We start from the raw sequence: 21135 nt of genomic DNA, 5'->3' as shown, positions 1-21135 counted from the left end.
TAAATTTTGTCTAAATTTAAAGAGAAAACAAGGGAAAAGAATTCTGACAATATAATTTCAATTTTGTCTTTAATATTTTTATTTGATATTATATTATATAATAAAAATTGTGAAATCAAAATGAAACATTTAGATCAACTTTAAATGATTTTCCCCATGCTATTTTCTTTCATAGAGAAATTTGAAGTGTAGGGATGTTGTTCCTAATCAGAAGACAGGTATCAAAATCTTGAAATCCTTTGCAAATTTCTATCCTCCACACAGCTCTAGTTATAAACTTTCTATATATCATGCACAGGCCCCCTATTTCTGGTTGTTGTTTTTTCTACTAGTTTGTTCGAAATGGTACATTATGTCGAAGCACTAGCGAAGATGAGTGTGATCTAATAGAGTATTGCAATGGTTCTTCTGCACACTGTACACCTGACTTCTGGGTCATGGATGGACACCCATGCAACCGTAACACAGCCTATTGTTTCAAAGGAGTGTGCCAAACTGCTGATAAACAGTGTAAAAAACTCTTTGGTAAAGGTAATAATGATAGTTATTTGTTTCCAAAATCTAATTCTAGAGAATGCTATCATCAATATTTCTACCTTATGAAGTTGGATAATTATTATTTGTCACAAATGACATAATTAAGCACAGATACTTGAGGCAACTTGCCTGGACGCACTGTGGTCTGCTGCATAAGACTTGGGTTTATGGCATCAAAGATCAGGGTTTTGTTCACAGCTCAGCCACAAACTTTCTAGGTGACTTTGCGTATTTCCCTTAACCTTTTTATTCTTTAGTGACTACATGGGTAAAATATGGATAACTATATTTTATACCGCTGGTGGTGCTGTGAAGCTCCCTACATAAAATACATGTATGTAATGCAGAGATTTATTAAGATCAGTCAGTGTAAAGGGTGAGACTAGAACTCATGACTACCTGTATCCTAGCAGCCTGCACATTCCCCTAAGTCCAGATGGCATTTTTGTTGGGGGGAATGGAGAGGAGATAATGGCAGTGGTATTTTGGTGTGAAGAGTTTTTGTTTTTTTTAACCATATCATGGACTTTCTAAAATCATTTGTGAAGTTGCGTTGGTTGATTTGGAGCAATTAGAAGGCCTGGTTAATTCATTCTGAAGCTAATTTAGCCTATTATGTATGTGACTGAACAGAGTTTCTAGTGGCCTTAAGTGTGTTATCTTACACCCACATTTTATGAAGATTAGAAAGATGCATACCACACATTAAAGCTATCATGCAAAGAGTTTTGCAAGCATAACTATAGCAGTTGTTGTAAACGTTACTATATTAGTAACCCTAATGAGATGATCTGATGGTTCTTTGCCATCCTTGTCCAGGCTGATCTGGTTCATAAAATGCTGTCAACCTGCAGCTACAAGGCCCCCTACTCCATCAGGGACAGGTTATTTATTCCTGGTGTATGGAATAAAAGCTGCTTCATGCCGACTCTGGTGATAACGACTGGAGCCCTCTCCTTGCCCCTAACTGGAACACATCACAGATTCCACATGAAGGCCTGGTTAATTCACTGTGAAGCTAATTTAGCTTCAGAAACTTGCTGCGGATACTCCAGGTTAGCCTGTAAATTAGAACATTTCCTATTATGTATGTGACTGAACAGAGTTTCTAGTGGCCTTAAGTGTGTTATCTTCTGTTTAATAGGAAATCTCCATACCTATTCCTTTAACTCCAGAAACAACTTACACGCGTTTTTGACACATTTCCAATGGTTGTCAAACACTCTCAGTACCATACCTGACACATATACCTTCCTATGGTAGAGCACAGGACTGGCTTTAGAGGTTCTGCTGATCTAGGTAAATAGATACCTCTACCATTCTGTAGTCACCCAAATAAATAATTACTGTACATTTTTCTACCACTAATTTTTGCTGCTCTAGGCAACTGCCTGTGTTTTGAAGTCTGCCTTGGCAGAGCATTTTGGGACTTATGAAAAAGAGAAGGTCGCCCACTTGTTCTAGGAGGAGGCCATGACTGAATAGCTGTGAAGGAAGTCTGAGTTTGGCTTGAAGCAACCCTGTGTCTATGACCTGCAAACTAGACTTGACAATGCACCTGAAGACATGGCAGAGAACAATTCTGCACTGGCATGTGCTAGATGTTCCAACAAAGCATTTCCCAACTCTGACTACTATAAGTCTATGACAAAGTCTAATCAATGTTATTGTATTTGCAGCTTCAAAAAGTGGCTCTCTCGCGTGTTATGAAGAAATTAATAGTCAAAAGGATAGGATGGGACACTGCGGCTCCAATCAGGACGGTTACCAGACTTGCAAATGGAAGTATGTTTTGAGAAATAGAAATGTCTCCCAATAGGAGTAGTACAAGATTAAGCATGGCATCTTGGCTGATTGTGTTGAAAGTAACTTGGATTTTGAAAATTTTTATCCGTTTTGTTTCTGAACTTTGCTTCTGTACAGCAGAGTTCAGAAACAAAGTGGTTAAAAAAATAAGTAATTTTTCCTGTGTTACAGTGTTTGATAGTGGTCTTTAAATTGCCTACTTTCCTTTGGCATATTGGCACTGGACTGTGACATGCTAGATTGCTGGTCCATTTCATCTGACATACTAGGTAGCCGGGAAATTGCTGGATGATATTACTGTAATAAGAGAAATTCTCATACCGGCATCTTGATCAAAATGTTCTCTGTCTTCTTACCCAACCAGCATACCAGCATATGGAGAAACTGTTCAGAAGAATTAGGCAGGGTGGAGGAATTTCACTGCAGCTTGATTGCCAGTTGACATTCCACCACTACTGCCCAAAAGGAACAGGCAGTAGCCTGCTTGCCCAGTGGCAGATTACCAGTATGCTGATTTAGGCTTCTAGGCCCAGATCCTCAAAGGTATTTAGGTACCTAACATCCATTCTTATCAGTGCCTAAATATCTTTGAAAAGAAAAGGAGTACTTGTGGCACCTTAGAGACTAACAAATTTATTAGAGCATAAGCTTTCGTGAGCTACAGCTCACTTCATCGGATGCGATGAAGTGAGCTGTAGCTCACGAAAGCTTATGCTCTAATAAATTTGTTAGTCTCTAAGGTGCCACAAGTACTCCTTTTCTTTTTGCGAATACAGACTAACACGGCTGCTACTCTGAAATAAATATCTTTGAGGATCTGTATGGTCTTCTCCACTCAGAGACGTTATTTAATTGAAAACCATGGAATCTTTTAAGTATATGTAAACAGCTACTGGCCTGTTTTCCCAGCTCAGGAAGAGCTCACTGCTGTGCCCACGTTTTTTGTTTTTTTTTTCAGGGCACAGCTTTATTCTTTAGCAGAAAACTCAGGCAAAGTATCAAACCAAAACAGTTTCTCTGCCCACCATAGGCTACAGCTCCTACAGGCTTTTCCCCCACTTGGTTCTCTCGGTACTGAAAGGAGGACACACTATGCACTTCAGTCCCTCTGCTTCAGGGTCTACTGCAGGAGCCTCTCGCCCACCTGAAGCGCCTCTTCAGCTGAGCCACTTGCTGGTTTTATAATCACTTCCTTCCTTTCAGCAGGGTCTGAAAATTGAACAGGGCTGGTCAGCCCCAGGCTTTTTGGACCCTAATGGGGCAAGGAACCCTGTTACACAGTATACTTCTACTTCATTCTCCTCTCTGACCTATTCTGTTCTTCTGTAGGGTTTATACTTTTGGTAAACCTAGTATCCTGTCTGACAAAGGCTAGGTAGAGGGAGAACTAATGACTGTTTGTTTATTATGCAAAATGTCCTTGTTTTACTGTTAGCTCCTTCTCTCTGTTTGCTTCAGCAGAAATCTAGATTGTGATCCCTCTAGGGCAGATATTATCTTTTTTAACTTGTTTGTACAGTGTCTAGTACAATAGGGTTCTCATTACCAAATGGGGGCATTAGCGCTACCGTAACACAAATTGTAAATATCAATCCCATTGATTATTGTCATCCCACCATGGTTCAGAAATTCCTGTTTTGTGTAGGTTCTCTTCACTTGCCAGGCATTTCAGTTCACCCTTTTTTGCTTTAAGATAAATGCTTTGATATAGAACATTTGTAGTCTATACACTTTAAACTTTACATTTCCTCTTGCCCTACAGAAATTAAAATTGAAGAGAAAACTATTAACTTAAAGCTGGAATGTTTTATTGTTGATAAAATACTTTCAAAAGATGCTTTAAAACTTTTTTAAAAATCTGCTTCTAAATTCATTTTAATGGGATCTGAGGGGTGCAGTTTATTTTAATTTAAAATTTTTATATCCACTATCTAATCCTGTGGGCAAAAAAAAAACAATTAATCAGACAACTGGCTGCATAAGAAAATCACAAACTGACCACTAACTCCATACCATGATAAAAAAACAAGGAAGTGAAAAACGTCATTCCTAACCAGTGACCCAGAGAGTCCTTGCAAACATAACCACTTTATTTCAAGCAGAAGTCTGAGTAGATTGGTGGACTTTGCAGCATACCCTGAAGAGTCAAGACTAGCAAATTCTACTCCTGGGGAAATTGTGCGCCACTGTAGAATTAATGTCCCCTGCAGATTTATTTGCTTCCCTGCAGAAAAATGACTTTCTGATGGGGAAGCAAAGGGAGCCAAAAAGATTGGTCATGCAACCCTCCCCAGCTGTATGTTTCGGGGTACCCAGGGAACTGGTAGAGAGGTATATCACTGTGGGGCAGGACGTGGGACTGGGGAAGACCTGGCTGGTGGCTCCTACCCTGCACCGTGCTCTGCTGCAAGTTCCAGCTGGGCTAGTGAGGATGGGACTTCCTCTTCCCATGCACGATCTGGACCCAGGCCAGACCCACCCCCAGATTTCTCCCCCAGCTGCAGGAAACTCTGCAAATTCCTCCCCCCACCACCACTTCCTGCACCCATAGCTCCTTAATTGCAGGGGGAGGGATCCCTGTACAGGAAGCTGCTCTCCCATCTGCCCAACCCCTGTGCAGCCAGACCCTCCTGCCAAGCCTCACCCCCCTGCACTCAGAACTCACCCTGATGAGCCTCACTTCCCCTGCACCACCCTGACAAGTCACCTGCACCCAAATCCCCACCCCACTTCACCAAGATCCCCACCCTACTCCTCCAGCATCTGGACTCCCTCACTGAGCCACCCCCACCCAGACTCCCCTGCCAAGCTCAATCTCCCCCACCCAGACCCCCCTCCCCCCACTGAGCCCCAACCACCTTCCTCTGGACCCCCTGCAGAGTCCCATTACCACTGCACCCAGAACCTCCCTGTGCATCCAGATCCTCCCCACACAAAGCCACCCGCACCCAGATTGCCCCACACAGAACCCTCTCAAACCACACCTGCGTCCCCCCCACACTAAGCCTCTCCACACTTGAATCCTGCCTTGTTGAGCCTCTGCCTGCCCACATGGAAGAATTTTAAAATATTGTGCACGGCATTTTTTTTTTGCACAGAATTTTTAATTTTTTGGCGCAGAATGCCCACAGGAGTAAAATTCACGCTTCATTGGGCCAACACAGGAAACAAATTCCAGCGTTGTGGTCCCTCTAGTAAGAACAGCCTGTCATCAGTCAGTGATATGTAAATCTAGAGATTTCTGGCAAGAAAATATCAGCTAAGGAAGGGACCAAAGGAATCCCCAAATATCAGCTATCATTGTGGTATCATGTGGGAAGAAGTGTTCTCTCAGGTGTCCCTCTGGTTTTGCCACAGTATCGGGATGCTTTGGGAAGGTGCTTCACGTGGAGGAGGAGCCTAGACACTAATTTTTTAAAACCCCTTTTTTACTGTGCATGGAATATTTCACATGTGCAACAGTCTCTTTGTCTGTGTTTTATATATGTCATAGCAGTACTTCTTTAAGTAATACATGGGGAATGCAAATTTAATAATAGGCTCTTCAATCTAGCACACAAAGGTGTAACAAAATCCAATAGCTGGAAGTTGAATAGCCAAATTCTGACTGGAAATATGGCACACATTTTCAACAGTAAGGATAATTAGCCATTGAAACAACTTACCAAGCTTGAGGTGGATTCTCCTGGAGAATCCACCCAAGCTTGGTGTTTTGCTTGGTGTTTTGCATAAAGGGACCAAAGCAAACCTAAGGAATCCCCAAAATTGAGCCCTCTGTACAGAATATAGTTAACCCTTCTCACAGAAATTATGGTATGCTTGAATATCTAATATTCTGAACTGTCAAATGCCAAATGTGTAGTTTTAATTTTCTTCTCATATGTTTGTAGAGATCTCCAATGTGGGAAGTTAGTTTGTCAATATCCAAGTCGTAGACCATTCATTAAGGAAAAGGCTGCTGTCATTTATGCTAGGGTGCAGAATTCCTTATGCATAACTTTAGATTATATGAAGGGGCCTAGAGTGAAGGATCCAATGTTGGTGAAGGATGGTACTGTCTGTGGTAAGCAAAAGGTAACAAATCTTTTTTAAACGGTTAGCAATGTAAATGTTTTCCATGTAAACATACACTTTTTAGAAGTTGCTACTAATATTGGAGCAATGATGAGCCGCACTGGCTTACTGAGTTATAAGATTAACTGTTTTGTCCCCTGATTTACTCTAAACTAACCAAGAACTATTTCCAAATATTTTGAGGTAAAATAGGATCGGGTAAACAGCTTTTTGCTCTTAAACAGCCTGAAAAGGACCCTCAAACCTAGAGAATTTTTTTCCATGCTTTCTGTTGACCTTGAACTGTATGTATGTTTGGGTTTTAGATTTGTATGAACCAGAAATGTGGAGATGCTGCTGTCCTGAAATATAATTGTGATGTAAAGAAAAAATGCAATGACCATGGAGTAAGTAACAGCAACATTATTATTATAATAAGACTGTTTGGATTAATAATATTTTGGATTTGCAGATATTTTCTTTATAAATCGTCAACTGAAAAAGCTACTTTGGGCTGACACTTGGCATGCAAAGTCTTCGTGCCGTGGCTGATTGGTTTGCTTTTTCCTGATACTTAGAGTCATATTCAGGGTTTTCTTTATAGACAATAGTCTGTGGTACTTTACATTTGATATATTTTCTGAAATAGACTGTTGATTGATTTTTTTTTTTAAGAACTGAGAATGTGGTTATAAAGAAGAGAGATCTTGAAGAGAAACTGTTTCCTAAAAGCATGTATAATGGGATTTCCCCATATTTTGAGACTTCCAACTAGAAAGTATAATAAGTAATTAAACAGTATTTTCCCCCTTTTATTTCAGGTGTGCAACAACAGAGGAAATTGTCACTGTAGGTCTGGCTGGCTGCCACCAGATTGCAAAATTTCATCAAAAGGATATGGAGGGAGTATTGACAGCACTTTCAGAAGTGGTTAGTTATCTTGGCAAATTCTGTACTCTGTGGTGCTGGTGTTTTTCCCAGTGCAACATTTAAGAAAATAAGAATGTCCTGACCCATTAAGGCCAATCATCCAGCTAGCCCAGTATCCTGTCATTCAGCAGTGGCCGGTGCCAGAAGCTTCAGAGGGAGTAAACAGAACAAAACAATTTATCGAGTGATCCATCCCTGTCGTCCAGTCCCAGCTTCTGGCAATCAGAGGTTTATGGACACCCAGAGCATGGGATTGCATCACTGACCATCTTGGCTAATAGGCACTGATGGACCTATTCTCCAGGAATTTATCTAATTCTCTTTTGAACCCAAATATATGAGTTCCCCAGGTAGGCTGTGCGTTGTGTGAGGAAGTACTTCCTTATGTTTGTTTTTAAACCTGATGCTTATTAATTTCATTAGGTGACCTTGGTTCATGTGTTATGTGAAGAGATACATAGCACTCCCTTCTTTACTTTCTCCACACCATTCATGATTTTATAGATCTCTATCATAAACTGAACAGTCCCAGTTCTTTTAATTTCTCGTCCTATGGAAGCTGTTCCATACCCCGAATCATTTTTATTGCCCTTCTCTGTACTTTTCAATCACTAAAAAAGAAAAAATATCTGAAATATATACCATGGAACAGTTAAGAGTTTGAGTCGTAAGGGGAAATACATAAACTGAGGTTCTACATCTTAAAAGTGAAAAAGAAGAGAAGAGTTCAATACTATTCTTTCTTTTTATTTTATTACTTTAATAGTATGGATAACAGCATTTTAATAAACAAATTGCTGTTGGATACAAGAAAGTGATCATGTATTGTACTATCTTGATTACATACAGTCAACTGGCTGTTATAAAGTAACAATGTGGAATCTAAGACTCTTACTATGACAGATCTGATTTAAAATTTAATCTCAATTACATGTTAAGTGATTTTGTTGATCGTAGCTGTGCATTTCAGTCCTACAATGGAATAGTGTGCTATTCTGGTCCTGAACTACTTTTGAATACCAGCTGGCAATTGTATCATGTTTTGAACGTTATTTGCAATCATTCCTTAAAGTATCAAAGTATCTTGCTTGTTCAAAGCATCCTTTTTGAAAGTGTGACAGTTTGGGGAATTTCATGTTTTCAGGTTTCAAGTGTCTGCTATATTTACATTTTTGTTCCATTCCTTTCTATCACTAACAGGTAAATACAGGATAATGTCTCCTCTGGTTGGAGGCCCCACTTCCCAGATCATAAAGATCTGTGATATATTTTTTTCCTTGCCAGATGCAATCATTGACAGACTTCACTGGAACACTTTGAAGAACTGGCTTCTGCTAAGTTTCTGTCTCTTTCTGCCTGTCCTTGTTTGTTCTATCATCATGATTATAAAACGAAATGAATTGAATAGATGCTGCACTAAGGAAGAATCACAAGTTGATGAGTAAGTTTATTTTGTTCATCTATCTAATTCTAACCTTTCTTTTAGGGATCTGGAATCTTCCTGGGCACTGGGGAAGGTGGTGAGTTCATGAGCAAGACCATAGGAGTGGAATAGTTGAGTGGTGCTGTAATGTGCACACTTGTTGTGATGCCTCCTCATGGCTGGGTCTAGGGATCAGCTCTTATCAGTCTAGCACCTCCTTCCATTGCTCGTTTGGCCCGTGGCAGCTCCAGCGCTCTATTTGTGACTCAGCCCTCCTGCTGGGTCACTATAGTTTTCCTCTTCCAGGGGTATCAAAGTCCCACTGGACAAACTGTCTGAAGTCTCAGGCAGTCTTCTGATCCAGTTCTGTGCCACTTTCCCAGTGGCTGATAGGGGAACTTGTGCCTGCCCACTACTTCAGGTCCCAACCCAGGGACTCTATGCCCAGCAACCACAGTCTGCTCAAACTCCGACCCTGTTGCTGTTCCCCTGGATTCCCTCTTACCTCTCTTCTCAATCTTCTGGACTACCTCTTGGTTAACACTAGTACTTCCTACACTCCCCCATGCTTACCTAACCCCTCCCATCTTCTTGCCAAAGTCTGTAGTTCAAGGCAGGATTGAAGGACTAAGATCTTGTCTACGCTACAGGGGAAATTCGATCTAAGTTACACAATTTAAGTTACGTGAATAGCGTAACTCAGATCGACGTAGCTTAGATCTACTTTCCGCGGGGGTCCACGCTATGCGATGTCGACGGGAGATGCTCTCCCATCGACTCCCCCTATTCTTCTCGATCCGGTGGAGTACAGAAGTTGACGGGAGAGCGATCTGCGGTCGATTTTAGTGGGTCTTCACTAGACCCGCTAAATCGACTGCCGATGTCTACAGTTACCGAAGAGCAGCAATGGATGCAAGCCCTTATAGAACTCCTCCTTGTACTTAGCCAACTCTCCCTTCTCTAGAGAGTGACTTTAGAGCTCCTCCCTGCAGCCATCTTCTTCTACTTCCAGCTTCCTCTCTTTCTAAGGCCTTGTCTACACTACAAAGTTTTGCTGGCAAAAGTTGTGCCGCTTTAATTTAAACCGCCGTTGCATGTCCACACTAGCTCCTTGTGTCAGCTGAGTGCATCCCTACTAACAGCTCTTGCATCCCCTCAGAGAGCAGTGCACTGTGGTAATTATCCCACTATGCAACTGGCGGCAGGGTGCTTTGGGAAGGGTTTGCAATGCCCCACGGGGCAGGTACAACATTACGTGATGCAGGTTTCTCAATCCCATTGTTCCAGGGGCATCCTAATAGATTGTCAGGTACTTTCACACCTGAAGTGTGTGGGGGAGGGAGAGGAGAATGGTGTGCCTAGGCTCAGGAAGACAGCAGGCTGACCAACCTATTCTGAGTCGGGGGAGAGGGACCTCCCCACATCGGCCGCGGCACAGCAGTCTCTCCAGAAGCAGCCCGCTCTGCCAGCCTGTGGCTCTGTGATTCCCTCCGAGTTCTCCCACAATCTCCTCAGCTGCTGGGAGCGGCATCCTGAGCAGCTCTGGGAGCTTTCGGTGCAGAGGAATGTCGAAGCAGCACAGCGTTTCCTTCCTTTTCTCCCTCCCCCTGCTTCTCCAGCTCCCTGCAGCAGCAGTCTGCCTGCTCCTGTGTTCCTAGTGCAGGGAAGAACAGGAGCCTTCCACATTATTGATTTGCTCTTTGTTCCCCAAAGGAAGCAGCAAGCTCAGCTGTCAGGTATTTCTGAGAGCTTTGAAAGGGGTGGGGTGCATGCCTGCAGGGCCACAGAGATCAAAACAGTGAGCAGAGCAGTCACGGCAGGCATTGTGGGATACTGGTGGAAGCCCGTTCCGTTCACAAAACAAACTGCAGTGACTACACTGACACTTTGCCGCACAGAGCTTTATGCCTTTGTGGGTCACAACTGAGATCCAAATTCAGGACAAACTGCTGAGAAATAGGGCAGACTCACCCCAAACTGCTGGTTCTTCAAGTGCTTGTTCATGTCAATTCCAATCAGGTGTGTGTGCGCGCGCGTGTGCATATTGGCCGGAAGATTTTTCCCCTAGCAGCATCCGTCGGGTCGGCCAGGGCACCCCCTGGAGTCGCGCCCTCATGAGGCCTAATATAGAGCTCTGGCGACCCGCCATCCCTTCAGTTCCTTCTTACTGCCAGTGATGGTGGCTGGAACTTCCCTTAGCTCTTGCTCAGCAAGCTCATTCTTTCTCTGGTTGTATACGGTTAGTTAGTTAGTTAATGCTCTTAGTATAGAGATTGTTGGGGTTCCCCCCCTCCCTGGAACCGTGGTATGCTGCGGTCCCCGGGTTTTAAAAACTGTGGCCTGCGCAAAGCGCAAGCCAAAGAGTTTCGCACTTGTCATCTTTACAGTGCCTGGGGGAGACCCATCAAAAAGATCACTGTAAGATCTGCGGCGAGTTCCGTCAGAGAACTCTTAAAGAAAGGGAACAGCAGCTCAAGGTGATCCTCGTGGAGGCAGCTGTACACCCCCACTCCGATCTGGGCTCAGGGAACCCGACCCCTAATGCGTCATCCTCAACGTGGAGCGCCCCGGCACCGTCGTTGAGCTCGGTGCCGAGAAAGGACCCTTCCCGAGATGCTCGGCACCAACATGGCTCCTCACGGGGCCCGTCTGATTGTAGGCACCGTTCCCACTTGCCGGTGCCTCTAAAGAAGAAGCCGGACAATCACTCCCTTCTGGCTAAACCAAGAGACGTGAGACCCCCAGGCAGGCCACTCCTCTGGATCCCCTGCCAGGGCCGTGTAGACTCCTCCCCAAGTGAGGCAGTCGAGTCCGGCCCTGCCTTGGTCACCAGTGCCTACACAGCAGCTACAGCTCCCTTCGACGCCAGAAGTTTATCAGGCTGCTCGGGACCTCCTGCATCTTACGGTGCCGTTCTCGCCCACCAGGAGGGAGGAACCTTCAACGCCGGTGGACCCGCCCCATTCTCCAGTGCAGTGGAAGGGGAAGCCGGCTATGATGTCGAGGTGCTCCCCCTCGCCCTACCCCTTGGCGCCAACTCACTCGGACAGAGAGCCCACCCGCTCCCCGACCTCTCGACATTCGAGGCACCGAGGATTGGCTCCTCTGTGGTCTTCAGTCTCAGAGACCTCAGAGTCAGAGTCTGACTCCTATAGCTCTGGGAGGAGCAGAAGTCACAGATCGAGGTCCGGGAGAGACAGGAGAGAGCCCCAGACATGGCCTCCGCAGCGGCAGAACCCACCTCAGTGGCCCTTCTGGACCTCTTGGGCCTTTCACCAAGGACAGGGAGGAACCCAGGGTCACTGCTCTGCGATGTCTTCTGTGTCCTCAGACACCTTCGTTCCGCCATCCACTGTGCATCTGCCTTTGGCACCTGCAATCCCGACGCCTCTGCCTCTGGCACCGTCGTCGACTATGGCACCGTGCTCGGCTCTGACCTCGGCACCGCCCTTGGCAGCGTCTTCACACCCGTCTCGCACTCTGGCACCGTTGTCGACGTTGACCTCGATGCCAGTACCGGCAGCCCCAGTGCCGATGTCAGTACCAGGCCCTCCACTTCCCTTGGCTCCTGTGAGCATGCCGACACAGCTCCCTTCCGTCATACTGATGGCAGGGCCAATGTGTGCGCCGCTGTCTACAGCCCTGGCACTGTCGGTGGCACCACTATCACCAATGCTTCCCCAAGAGTCTCTTGACCCGTCAGGGGTGGATGACGGGGAGTTTCCACTTCAGTAAATGTTTCCTCCTCTTTGTCATCGGATGAAGCATTGGCGGGGACAGCCATAGTCTCTGCTTTAGAGGACAACAGGGTGTTGCAGCAGTTGCTGCATAGGACTGCCTAGGGTCTGGGCATTAAGGCCAAGGAGGTGATAGAGGAGGCTGATCCCATGGTGGACATCCTAGTACCCTCCAGACCTTCGCGTATCACCCTTCCACTTATAAAGACCATTGTGGACACCACTAAGACCCTGTGGCAGACGCCAGCTTCCTTGCCACCCACTGCCCAGCACAACGAGAGGCATTATTTCGTGCCCTCCAGGCATTATTTCATGCCTTCGAGCATTTGTACTCTCACCCACCTCCTGACTTGCTGGTGGTCTATGCAGCTAACCAGCATGAGAGACAGGGCTTCCAAGGACCCTCCCCAAAAAACAGGGATGCTAAGCGTCTAGACCTTGTGGGGAGAAAAGTCTACTCCATACGGGGTTTACAGCTCCATATCGCGAACCAACAGGCCATTGTAAGCAGGTATTCGTATAACACCTGTGCGGCAATGGCAAAGTTTACGGAGCTCGTCCCTTCGGACTCCCGGACTGAGTTCACGGCCTTGGTGGAGGAAGGCAAGCTAGTCTCCTGTGCTTCCCTACAGGCCGCATTAGACAATGCAGATGCCAGCACTAGGGTTATGGCGATAGGGGTAGCTATGAGGAGGGGTGCTTGGCTCCAAGTTTTTGGGGTTACCCTACGAGGTCCAGCAAACTATTCAGGACCTCCCATTTGAGGGTGACACACTTTTTTTTTTTTTTTTTTTTTTTTTCCCTGAAAATTCAGATAAGAGGCTGTACAGCCTGAAAGACTCAGACACCCTCAAGTCCTTGGGCCCGTATACCCCCTCCACGCAGTGGAGACACTTCCGCCCGCAACCTCCTCAGAGATTCCAGCAGCAGAACCGACAGGACGGTTCTCGGAGGAGGAACAGGAGTGGCAGGAGGAGGCAACACCCATCCTCGAGCCAGGGCTCTGGCCTGCCCAAACCGCCCTCTGGCCCTAAACCAGCCTTTTGAAGATGCGGTTGAGGACGGTGCACCAGATCACGAACTGGATCTAACCTGCCTTACCTTTTCCTCCCGATTATCCCCTTTCTACCGTGCATAGTCCCGTATCACCTTGGACCGCTGGGTGCTTTGCAGAGTAGAGAGGGGATACTCCATCCAATTCTGTGCCGTCCCGCTGTTCCACCCCCCTTCCCCGTCCCTCTTCAGGGACCTTCTCTCAAGCAACCTCTCATACAGGAGGTGCAGTCGCTCCTGTCACTAGGGGCAGTGGAGGAGATTCCTCTGGAGCACAGGGGCGAGGGCTTCTATTCCCGGTATTTCCTAATACCGAAAGCCAAAGGCAACCTCAGGCCTATCCTGGACCTGCGAGAGCTCAACAAGTTTGTGAAAAAACTCAGGTTCCGCATGGTCTCTTTGGCCTCCATCGACTTGAAGGATGCATATTTTCACATTGCAATCTCTCAACCACAGGAAGTTCCTCAGATTTGTGGTCAATGGTTCCCACTACCAATTTACTGTCCTCCCGTTCGGCCTGTCAGCAGCGCCTCGAGTATTCACCAAGCGCAAAACAGTCGTCACTGCGTTCTTGCGGAGGCATCAGGTACAGGTGTTTCCGTACCTCAACTGGCTGATCAAAGGCCGCTCCAGGATCCAAGTGGAAACTCAGGTCGTGTTTATCAGAGCTACCTTTGAGAACCTGGGTCTGCTCCTAAACGAAGCAAAATCGACTCTGTCTCCCGTCCAGAGGATAGAGTTCATAGGGGCAGTACTGGACTTGACCCAAGCCAGGGCACTCCTCCCACAGGTGAGGTTTCAAGCCCTCAACAACATGATCTGGGGAGTCATGCAGTTTCCCACCACTACTGCGAGAAACTGCCTGACGCTTCTCTGGCACATGGCAGCCTGTACATACTTGGTATGACACGCCAGATTCAGGCTTCGGCCGCTCCAGTCGTGACTAGCATCAATTTATCACCCAGCCTGGGACAGCTTGGACAGGATTGTGACCCTGCCTCGCCCTATCCTCGATTTGCTCCGGTGGTGGATCGATGCCCAGCAGGTGTGCTCAGGGGTTCTCTTTGCTGCCCCACAGCCATCCCTGTTGTTGGTGACGGACACATTGGACTTGGGCTGGGGAGCTCATTTTGGGGTCTGCAGAAATCAAGGCCTCTGGTTGCAAGCAGATCTGCGTTTCCACATCAATATCAGAGAGCGGTGTGCCTGGCGTGTCAAACATTCCGCCCTTACCTAATCGGACAATGTGCATCAGTCATGACGGACAATACGACTGCAATGTTCTATATCAACAAATGGGGGTGCACGCTCCTCTCCCGTGTGCCAGGAAGCCCTTATGCTCTGGGACTTCTGTGTAGAACATTCAATCCACCTACAGGTGTTGTACCTCCCCGGGATTCAGAATGAGCTAGCAGATCACCTCAGCAGGTTGTTCCACAGCCACGAGTGGTCCCTTCGCCCGGACGTTGCAAATTCAATCTTCCACAGGTGGGGATTTCCCCTGATGGATTCGCCATACGACGCAACATGAAGTGCCAGCAGTTCTGCTTCTTCCAGAATCACAGCACAGGCTCCACCGTGGATGCGTTCCTCTTCCATTGGGGAGGAGCTCTCCTATACGCCTTCCCACCGATACCGCTCGTTCATAAGGTCCTGCTCAAAATCCGCAGAGATCGTGCTCAGGTCATACTGATAGCACCGGCCTGGCCCCATCAGCACTCGTACACATCCCTCCTAAACATGTCGGTAGAAGCCCCGATTACCTTGCTGCTCTCCCCAGACTTCTCACACAAGATCACAGACGTTTCCAACACCCAAAACTACAGTCGCTCCATCTTACAGCATGGAAGCTCCATGGTTGAATCCGTCAGAATTTTCCTGTTCAGACCAGGTCAGACAGGTCCTCCTTGGCAGTAGGAAACCCTCAATGAGGGCCACGTACCTTGAGAAGTGGAAGAGATTTTCAGATTGGAAAAGCGCAGCGCGACTTGCCCTCGACGCTAGCCTTGGTGCCGCACATTCTAGACTACCTTCTACATCTGAAGTATGAAGGTCTCTTGTTGCCTTCTATAAGAGTGCACTTGGCTGACATCTCGGCCTTCCACCCGGGCGAACAGGGCCACTCGGTTTTCGCTAACTCCACGATTGGCCGATTCCTAAAGGGGCTCAACAGGTTGTACCCTCATGTCTGTCAACCAGTCCCTGCCTGGGACCTCAACTTGGTCCACTTTAGGCTCATGGGAGGGGCCCCCCTTTGAGCTTTAGCAACATGCTCTCTCCTACAAGGTTGCGTTCCTGGTGGCGATAACCTCGGCCAGGTGGGTGCCTGAGCTCAGGGCCCTGACTTCAGACCCGCCCTACAATGTGTTCTATAAGGACAAGGCTCAGCTCAGACCTCACCCTGCTTTCCTTCCGAAGGTTGTCTCACAGTTTCACATCAACCAGGACATCTTCCTCCTGGTTTTCCACCCTAAACCTCATTCCAGCGACAGGGAGCAAAGACTCCACACTCTGGATGTCCGCAGAGCGTTGGCCTTCTATATCAAGAGAATGAAACTGTTCAGAAAGTCGGTCCAGCTCTTTGTGGCAGTGGTGGAGAGAATGAAAGGTCAGCTGGTTTCGTCCCAGCGCATTTCATCATGGATCGTGTCGTGTATTCGTGAATGCTACAACCTGGCAGGTGTTCCCACACATCTGATCACTGCGCACTCTACCAGGGCACAGGCTTCGTCGATGGCGTTCCTGGCTAAAGTTCCCACCCAGGAAATCTGCGGAGTGGCGACATGGTCTTCTGTACACGCTTTTGCTGCGCATTGTGCAATCACCCGGCAGCCCAGAGATGATGCGGCCTTCAGAAGGGCAGCACTCCAATCGGTGGACAGCTCCGATCCCACCTCCTAAATTTGGCTTGGGAGTCACCTGATTGGAATGGACATGAACAAGCACTCGAAGAAAAACCGGTAACTCACTTCTCGTAACTGTTGTTCTTTGAGATGTGGTGTTCATGTTCATTCCAATACCCACCCTCCTACCCTCATTGGAGTAGCCAGCAAGAAGCAACTGAAGGGGTGGCGGGTTGGCAAGGCTCTATATTGGGCACCGTGATGGCGCGACTCCAGGGGGCGCCCAGGCCGACCCCGATGGATGCTGCTAGGGGAAAAATCTTTTGGCCAACGTGCACGTGCGCACGCATGCACCTGATTGGAATGGACATGAACAACACGTCTCAAAGAACAACAGTTGCGAGAAGTGAGTAACTGTTTTTTATTCCTCCAGAGGATCTACCAAACCAGCAATGAAAGTCAACTTCTGTCTCACCACACTGGCTAACAAGAAATTGGGAAAGCAGTTTCCTTAGGCATTCCAGTCCTTGCATCACCACCAAAAACACTGGATTTAAAGATGCGTGGTTCTTTAAAACCAGGCTCATCAAACAAAAGGTTCTTTTGATCCCAAAGGACCAGCCACACACCCAGGTCAATATAAACTCAGATCTTACTCAGTCACGCTGTTGCCAATCCTTTAGTATCTAAAATCTAAAGGTTTATTTATAGAAAGAAAGAAAGAAAGAAAGAGAAAAGTGAGTTAAAGTCGGTTAATTGAATCAAAAACATAGATTAATTGCAAAGTTCTTGGTTTAGGCTTGTAGCAGTGAACCAATGCTGGCTTAAGTCAAGTCTCTGGCTGCTTCCAAATCATTGGAAGGTCCTCAATTTCTTGGTTAAAATGCCTCCATTACTATAAGTTCATAGTCCAAGAGGCTTGAGCAAGAAAGAGCAGGATAGAGACAAAATGGAGATGTTTTCAGTGCCTTTTATATCTTCTGCCATGTGGAGGGAATCCCATTGTTCTTACTGTGGAAAATTACAGTAACAAGATGGTGGTTGAATTCACATGGACAAGTCACATGTCCATGCATGATTTTGCCTAGTCACAGCAGGAAAGCCCATTAAGTGAAGTGTTCTTTAATGGGCCATTCTATCTGAATAGTTCCTTCAAGATGTGCAGGCTAAACACCTTGTGGGCATTACCCCAGGAGCAAACATTTGAAATACAGGCATAGAGCCAATACTCATAACTTCAAGTACAAAAATGATACATACAAATAGCATAATCATATTCAGCAAATCATAACCTTTCCATAGGCACCTTACCTGATAACCTTTGTACAAGATTTGTTGCAAATATATAACAGTGGTTACAACAATGATCTATATGGTCATATTTTAATCAGATAATATCACAGCCTCTCGTTGAGGTGGTTTTATTTTGTCAGCAAAACAGTGGAGTTTTGCCACCAAAAGTAGCTTTGTAGTGTGTACACTTCCCGTTTTAGAGTAGCAGCCGTGTTAGTCTGTAGTCGCAAAAAAACCCCAACAATATATTTGTTAGTCTCTAAGGTGCCACAAGTACTCCTTCACTTCCCGTTTTGTCAGCAAAAGGCTTTGTATAGGGAGGTAGACAGCCTATCACAGGTGCATATTGGAAAGTACTTGTTTTTTAAAGTGTGTAGGGCATAATAGATGGAATTTCCAGGCTGACTCTTTCAGCAGTGGATGTGAGAGAGACACAAAAGGTTGGTCCAGAGACAAAGGCAACTTTCTTAAGGTAAAATGAAACCAGTAAAAAAATGTAGAAAAGAGTGAAAGAAGTAAAGGATAAATGTGCTTGCTACAAATGCTAGTAGCATATTGAATGTTTTCAGGAAGTGTGATATAACCAGAATGATAGAGACTCGGTTAAACCAAGACATTCAGTAGGGAGATGAAATTAATAATAAATAAAGTTTACTGAAGGGGCATAAAAACAAAGCAAGATGAGGGGTTGCAGTTCAGGAAACCTTTGTTACAGAAGGAGATGCTATACAACCCTGCTAAATGGAAGCTCAGTTATATCCTTGAGGTTTTCAAAGTTGGATGGGATACTTTTACTTTACTGCACTCCAGGGCCAAACCCCGTTTATACCAACTATTTTTGTGTCTCCCCAAACATTAGGATACATTTATTTATTCTTGATTAGTGTTTTGGTTACACAGAACAGACCATTTGGATTGAAGAATAAGATAAAAACAGATGATCCTTGGTTGTTCTCTTAATTTCTTGGAGAAATTAGATGGGAGACTAGAAAGTGTTTCTACAGATAACCCAGACCTTGTAAAAATAATGTTGTTGTGAAGAAGCGGCATGGGCTGTAGGGACATGCTGGCCTTATCGCTGCTATCCTCTCAAGATGGAATCAATCATAATTTCATCAGGTTGTAAATTCTGATGAATTTCTGTAGAAAGAATTATAAGAGAAAAATATTTGAGCATAAGCTTTCGTGAGCTACAGCTCACTTCATCGGACGCTTATGCTCAAATAAATTTGTTAGTCTCTAAGGTGCCACAAGTCCTCCTTTTTCTTTTTGCGAATACAGACTAACACGGCTGCTACTCTGAAATAAGAGAAAAATACTGGACTTCAGAAAATAAAACTCTCTGAGAATGCAAAAGGAGTTAAAGAAAATTGTTTGAATTCAGTAATACCTGCAAAAAGCACTTGGGAAAGTAAAAATGGTACTCAAGATGCAAACAAAGCCTACATGTTCCAATAAAAACTGAAACAGTGTAAAAGGCAACCAAAACCCACAGGGCTAAATAGGAAGGTAAAGAGAAGCATGGAAGAAAATGTAAGGCCATTTTAGCACTACCGAGAATGAGAGGGTGTCCTCTGGTTAAAGAGAAAGCCAAACTACTTGGGTAAATTTGTTAGTCTCTAAGGTGCCACAAGTACTCCTTTTCTTTTTGCGAATACAGACTAACACGGCTGCTACTCTGATACTTGGGTAAAAGTAATCTTCACAATAAATTTACTGTATGCTGAAGTGCTACAAGTCTGTGTGTATGGTATGCTTTACTCATAGCACTCTGTTTTATAATCTAAATCTAGATTAGAAGACATGGATCAGTCAGAAAATGCAAGGTAAATTTCACATGTCAGTGCAGTAGAACATGTATCTAGTTTTCTTTTATTTAGAATATGCTTAGTATTTACATGCCAAAATCTGCATTTGATAGTTGCAATGTGACTTTGAGGCACATCGAAACGTTTCATTGCCAACTTGATTTTAAAGTACAGTTTGAAAGAAACAAAATAAGCAATCAAATTCAATGCATTGAGACCTTGTGTGGTTAAACCATGTTCTTTAAATTTACCAACTGTGATTAAGAAAGATAAATTTCATCCCTAAATTATTTAGAAAAGTTAGCAGTCTCTGTAAATAGCTCCTCTACCATATTATAGAATAGTGGTGTTGGGCCAGATTTTTAAAGGTATGTAGGTGCCTAAAGATGCAGATACGCACCTAATGCAGCGGCTCTCAAACTTTTAGCAACCCAAAGACCCCCATTTTGATTTAAAATTTTTTCATGGACCCCCAAGCTCCCCGCTGAGCCCCAGGCCCCGCCCCCACTCCACCCCTTTCCCCAAGACCCAACCTCCCCTTTCCACCCTCTCCCCCAAGTATGCCCTGGCCCCGCTCCTCCCCTTCCCTTCCAGTGCTTCCTGCACGCTGCTGAACAGCTGAGTGATAAGGTACACTTCACCCTTCAAAAGTGGAGCAAGCTGTGTTCACAGTACTCTCAAACACTGTCAGTCTGAGAGTTGTCTCCACCCCTATCATTAAAGTAATAATCTAGCCTGTTTCTTGACTGTTTGTCTGAAGATATTTACTAAACTATTTCAAAATTAATCTGATCATCAATATTAGTCATCTGTTGCTGTATTTTTAGTCCTGAACTGTATCCTGTTTTAAGTTCACCACCACGTATCTTTTGAATTCAGCCATAATAAATATGTCTGTCTGTAAGAGGGTAAACTCAAGCCCAGTTATAACATCAGATATAGTTTGCTGTCTGAGGCAAGACTGGTAGTAGTGAAAGCTACCTTATGATGGAAGTGGGCTTGAGTCTGCCTTCTGACAGACAACAGACATACTTATTATGGTTAAATTCCCAGCTAAATAATTTGCTTACGTTGCTATGTTTTATTTATTCTTGATTCTGTTAGCAGCAATATGTTTTTTTTCCCTTATTCTGTCTGCCACAGTGTATAGCCAAAAACACCAGAGGCTGGAAATTATATAAGCAGTCAGTTTAAAGCAGATGGCAAAGTACTTCCAGCATGGAACCTCTGAATGGACAGTGCAACATATAATGAGCTTTTAATTTGGAGTTGTTTTTTTAATTATTCAGGTTAACTATTTCTGTCCCCCCATAAAGATTGGTTTGTTGTTTGTTAAGAAAAAAAAGTAATAGTACTGTAAAGCAAAGACTGAGCTTAAATTTGTTGTCTATGTACATTTTCCTGTACATAACCATTAAACATATTTAATGATCTATAGCTAGTGTTATAAATTCATGCCAGTCATAGGGCTTGAAAATTGCACTTTCCCATTTGCTGATGATGAGTTTGAAGCTTTTGGGGGTGAGAATTACTTCACTTTCTGCAGAATTCAAGCTTTCATTTGAGGGTGGGATGTTTCTAGTCCTAGTTGCAAAGACAGCCCAACGGATATAATCAACATAAGGTGCCACAAGTACTCCTTTTCTTTTTGC

At 45.0% G+C, this 21135-nt stretch overlaps 1 protein-coding gene across 3 annotated transcripts in view; it reads left to right on the top strand.

Moving 5' to 3' along the window:
• LOC119848663 (disintegrin and metalloproteinase domain-containing protein 32-like) overlaps window positions 1-20917 on the top strand; it is a 43613-nt gene extending 22696 nt beyond the window's left edge. The window contains exons 8-15 of one of the 3 annotated variants that reach the window (XM_043503122.1): window positions 333-531; window positions 2217-2322; window positions 6234-6417; window positions 6723-6803; window positions 7218-7326; window positions 8611-8767; window positions 19469-19501; window positions 20627-20917. In XM_043503122.1, coding sequence (XP_043359057.1) covers window positions 333-531; window positions 2217-2322; window positions 6234-6417; window positions 6723-6803; window positions 7218-7326; window positions 8611-8767; window positions 19469-19501; window positions 20627-20633 — 876 coding nt within the window. In that variant the 3' untranslated portion in view covers window positions 20634-20917. Of the gene's footprint in view, window positions 1-332; window positions 532-2216; window positions 2323-6233; window positions 6418-6722; window positions 6804-7217; window positions 7327-8610; window positions 8768-13300; window positions 13712-19468; window positions 19502-20626 lie in introns of those variants that run through there. The other 2 variants (XM_043503123.1, XM_043503124.1) reach the window with 2 other exon arrangements.
• Window positions 20918-21135: the final 218 nt, after the last annotated feature.

Source organism: Dermochelys coriacea, chromosome 26 (assembly GCF_009764565.3).
Source record: "Dermochelys coriacea isolate rDerCor1 chromosome 26, rDerCor1.pri.v4, whole genome shotgun sequence".
Taxonomy (NCBI): Eukaryota; Metazoa; Chordata; order Testudines; family Dermochelyidae; genus Dermochelys; species Dermochelys coriacea.
This window is presented reverse-complemented; position numbering and strand designations above follow the sequence as displayed.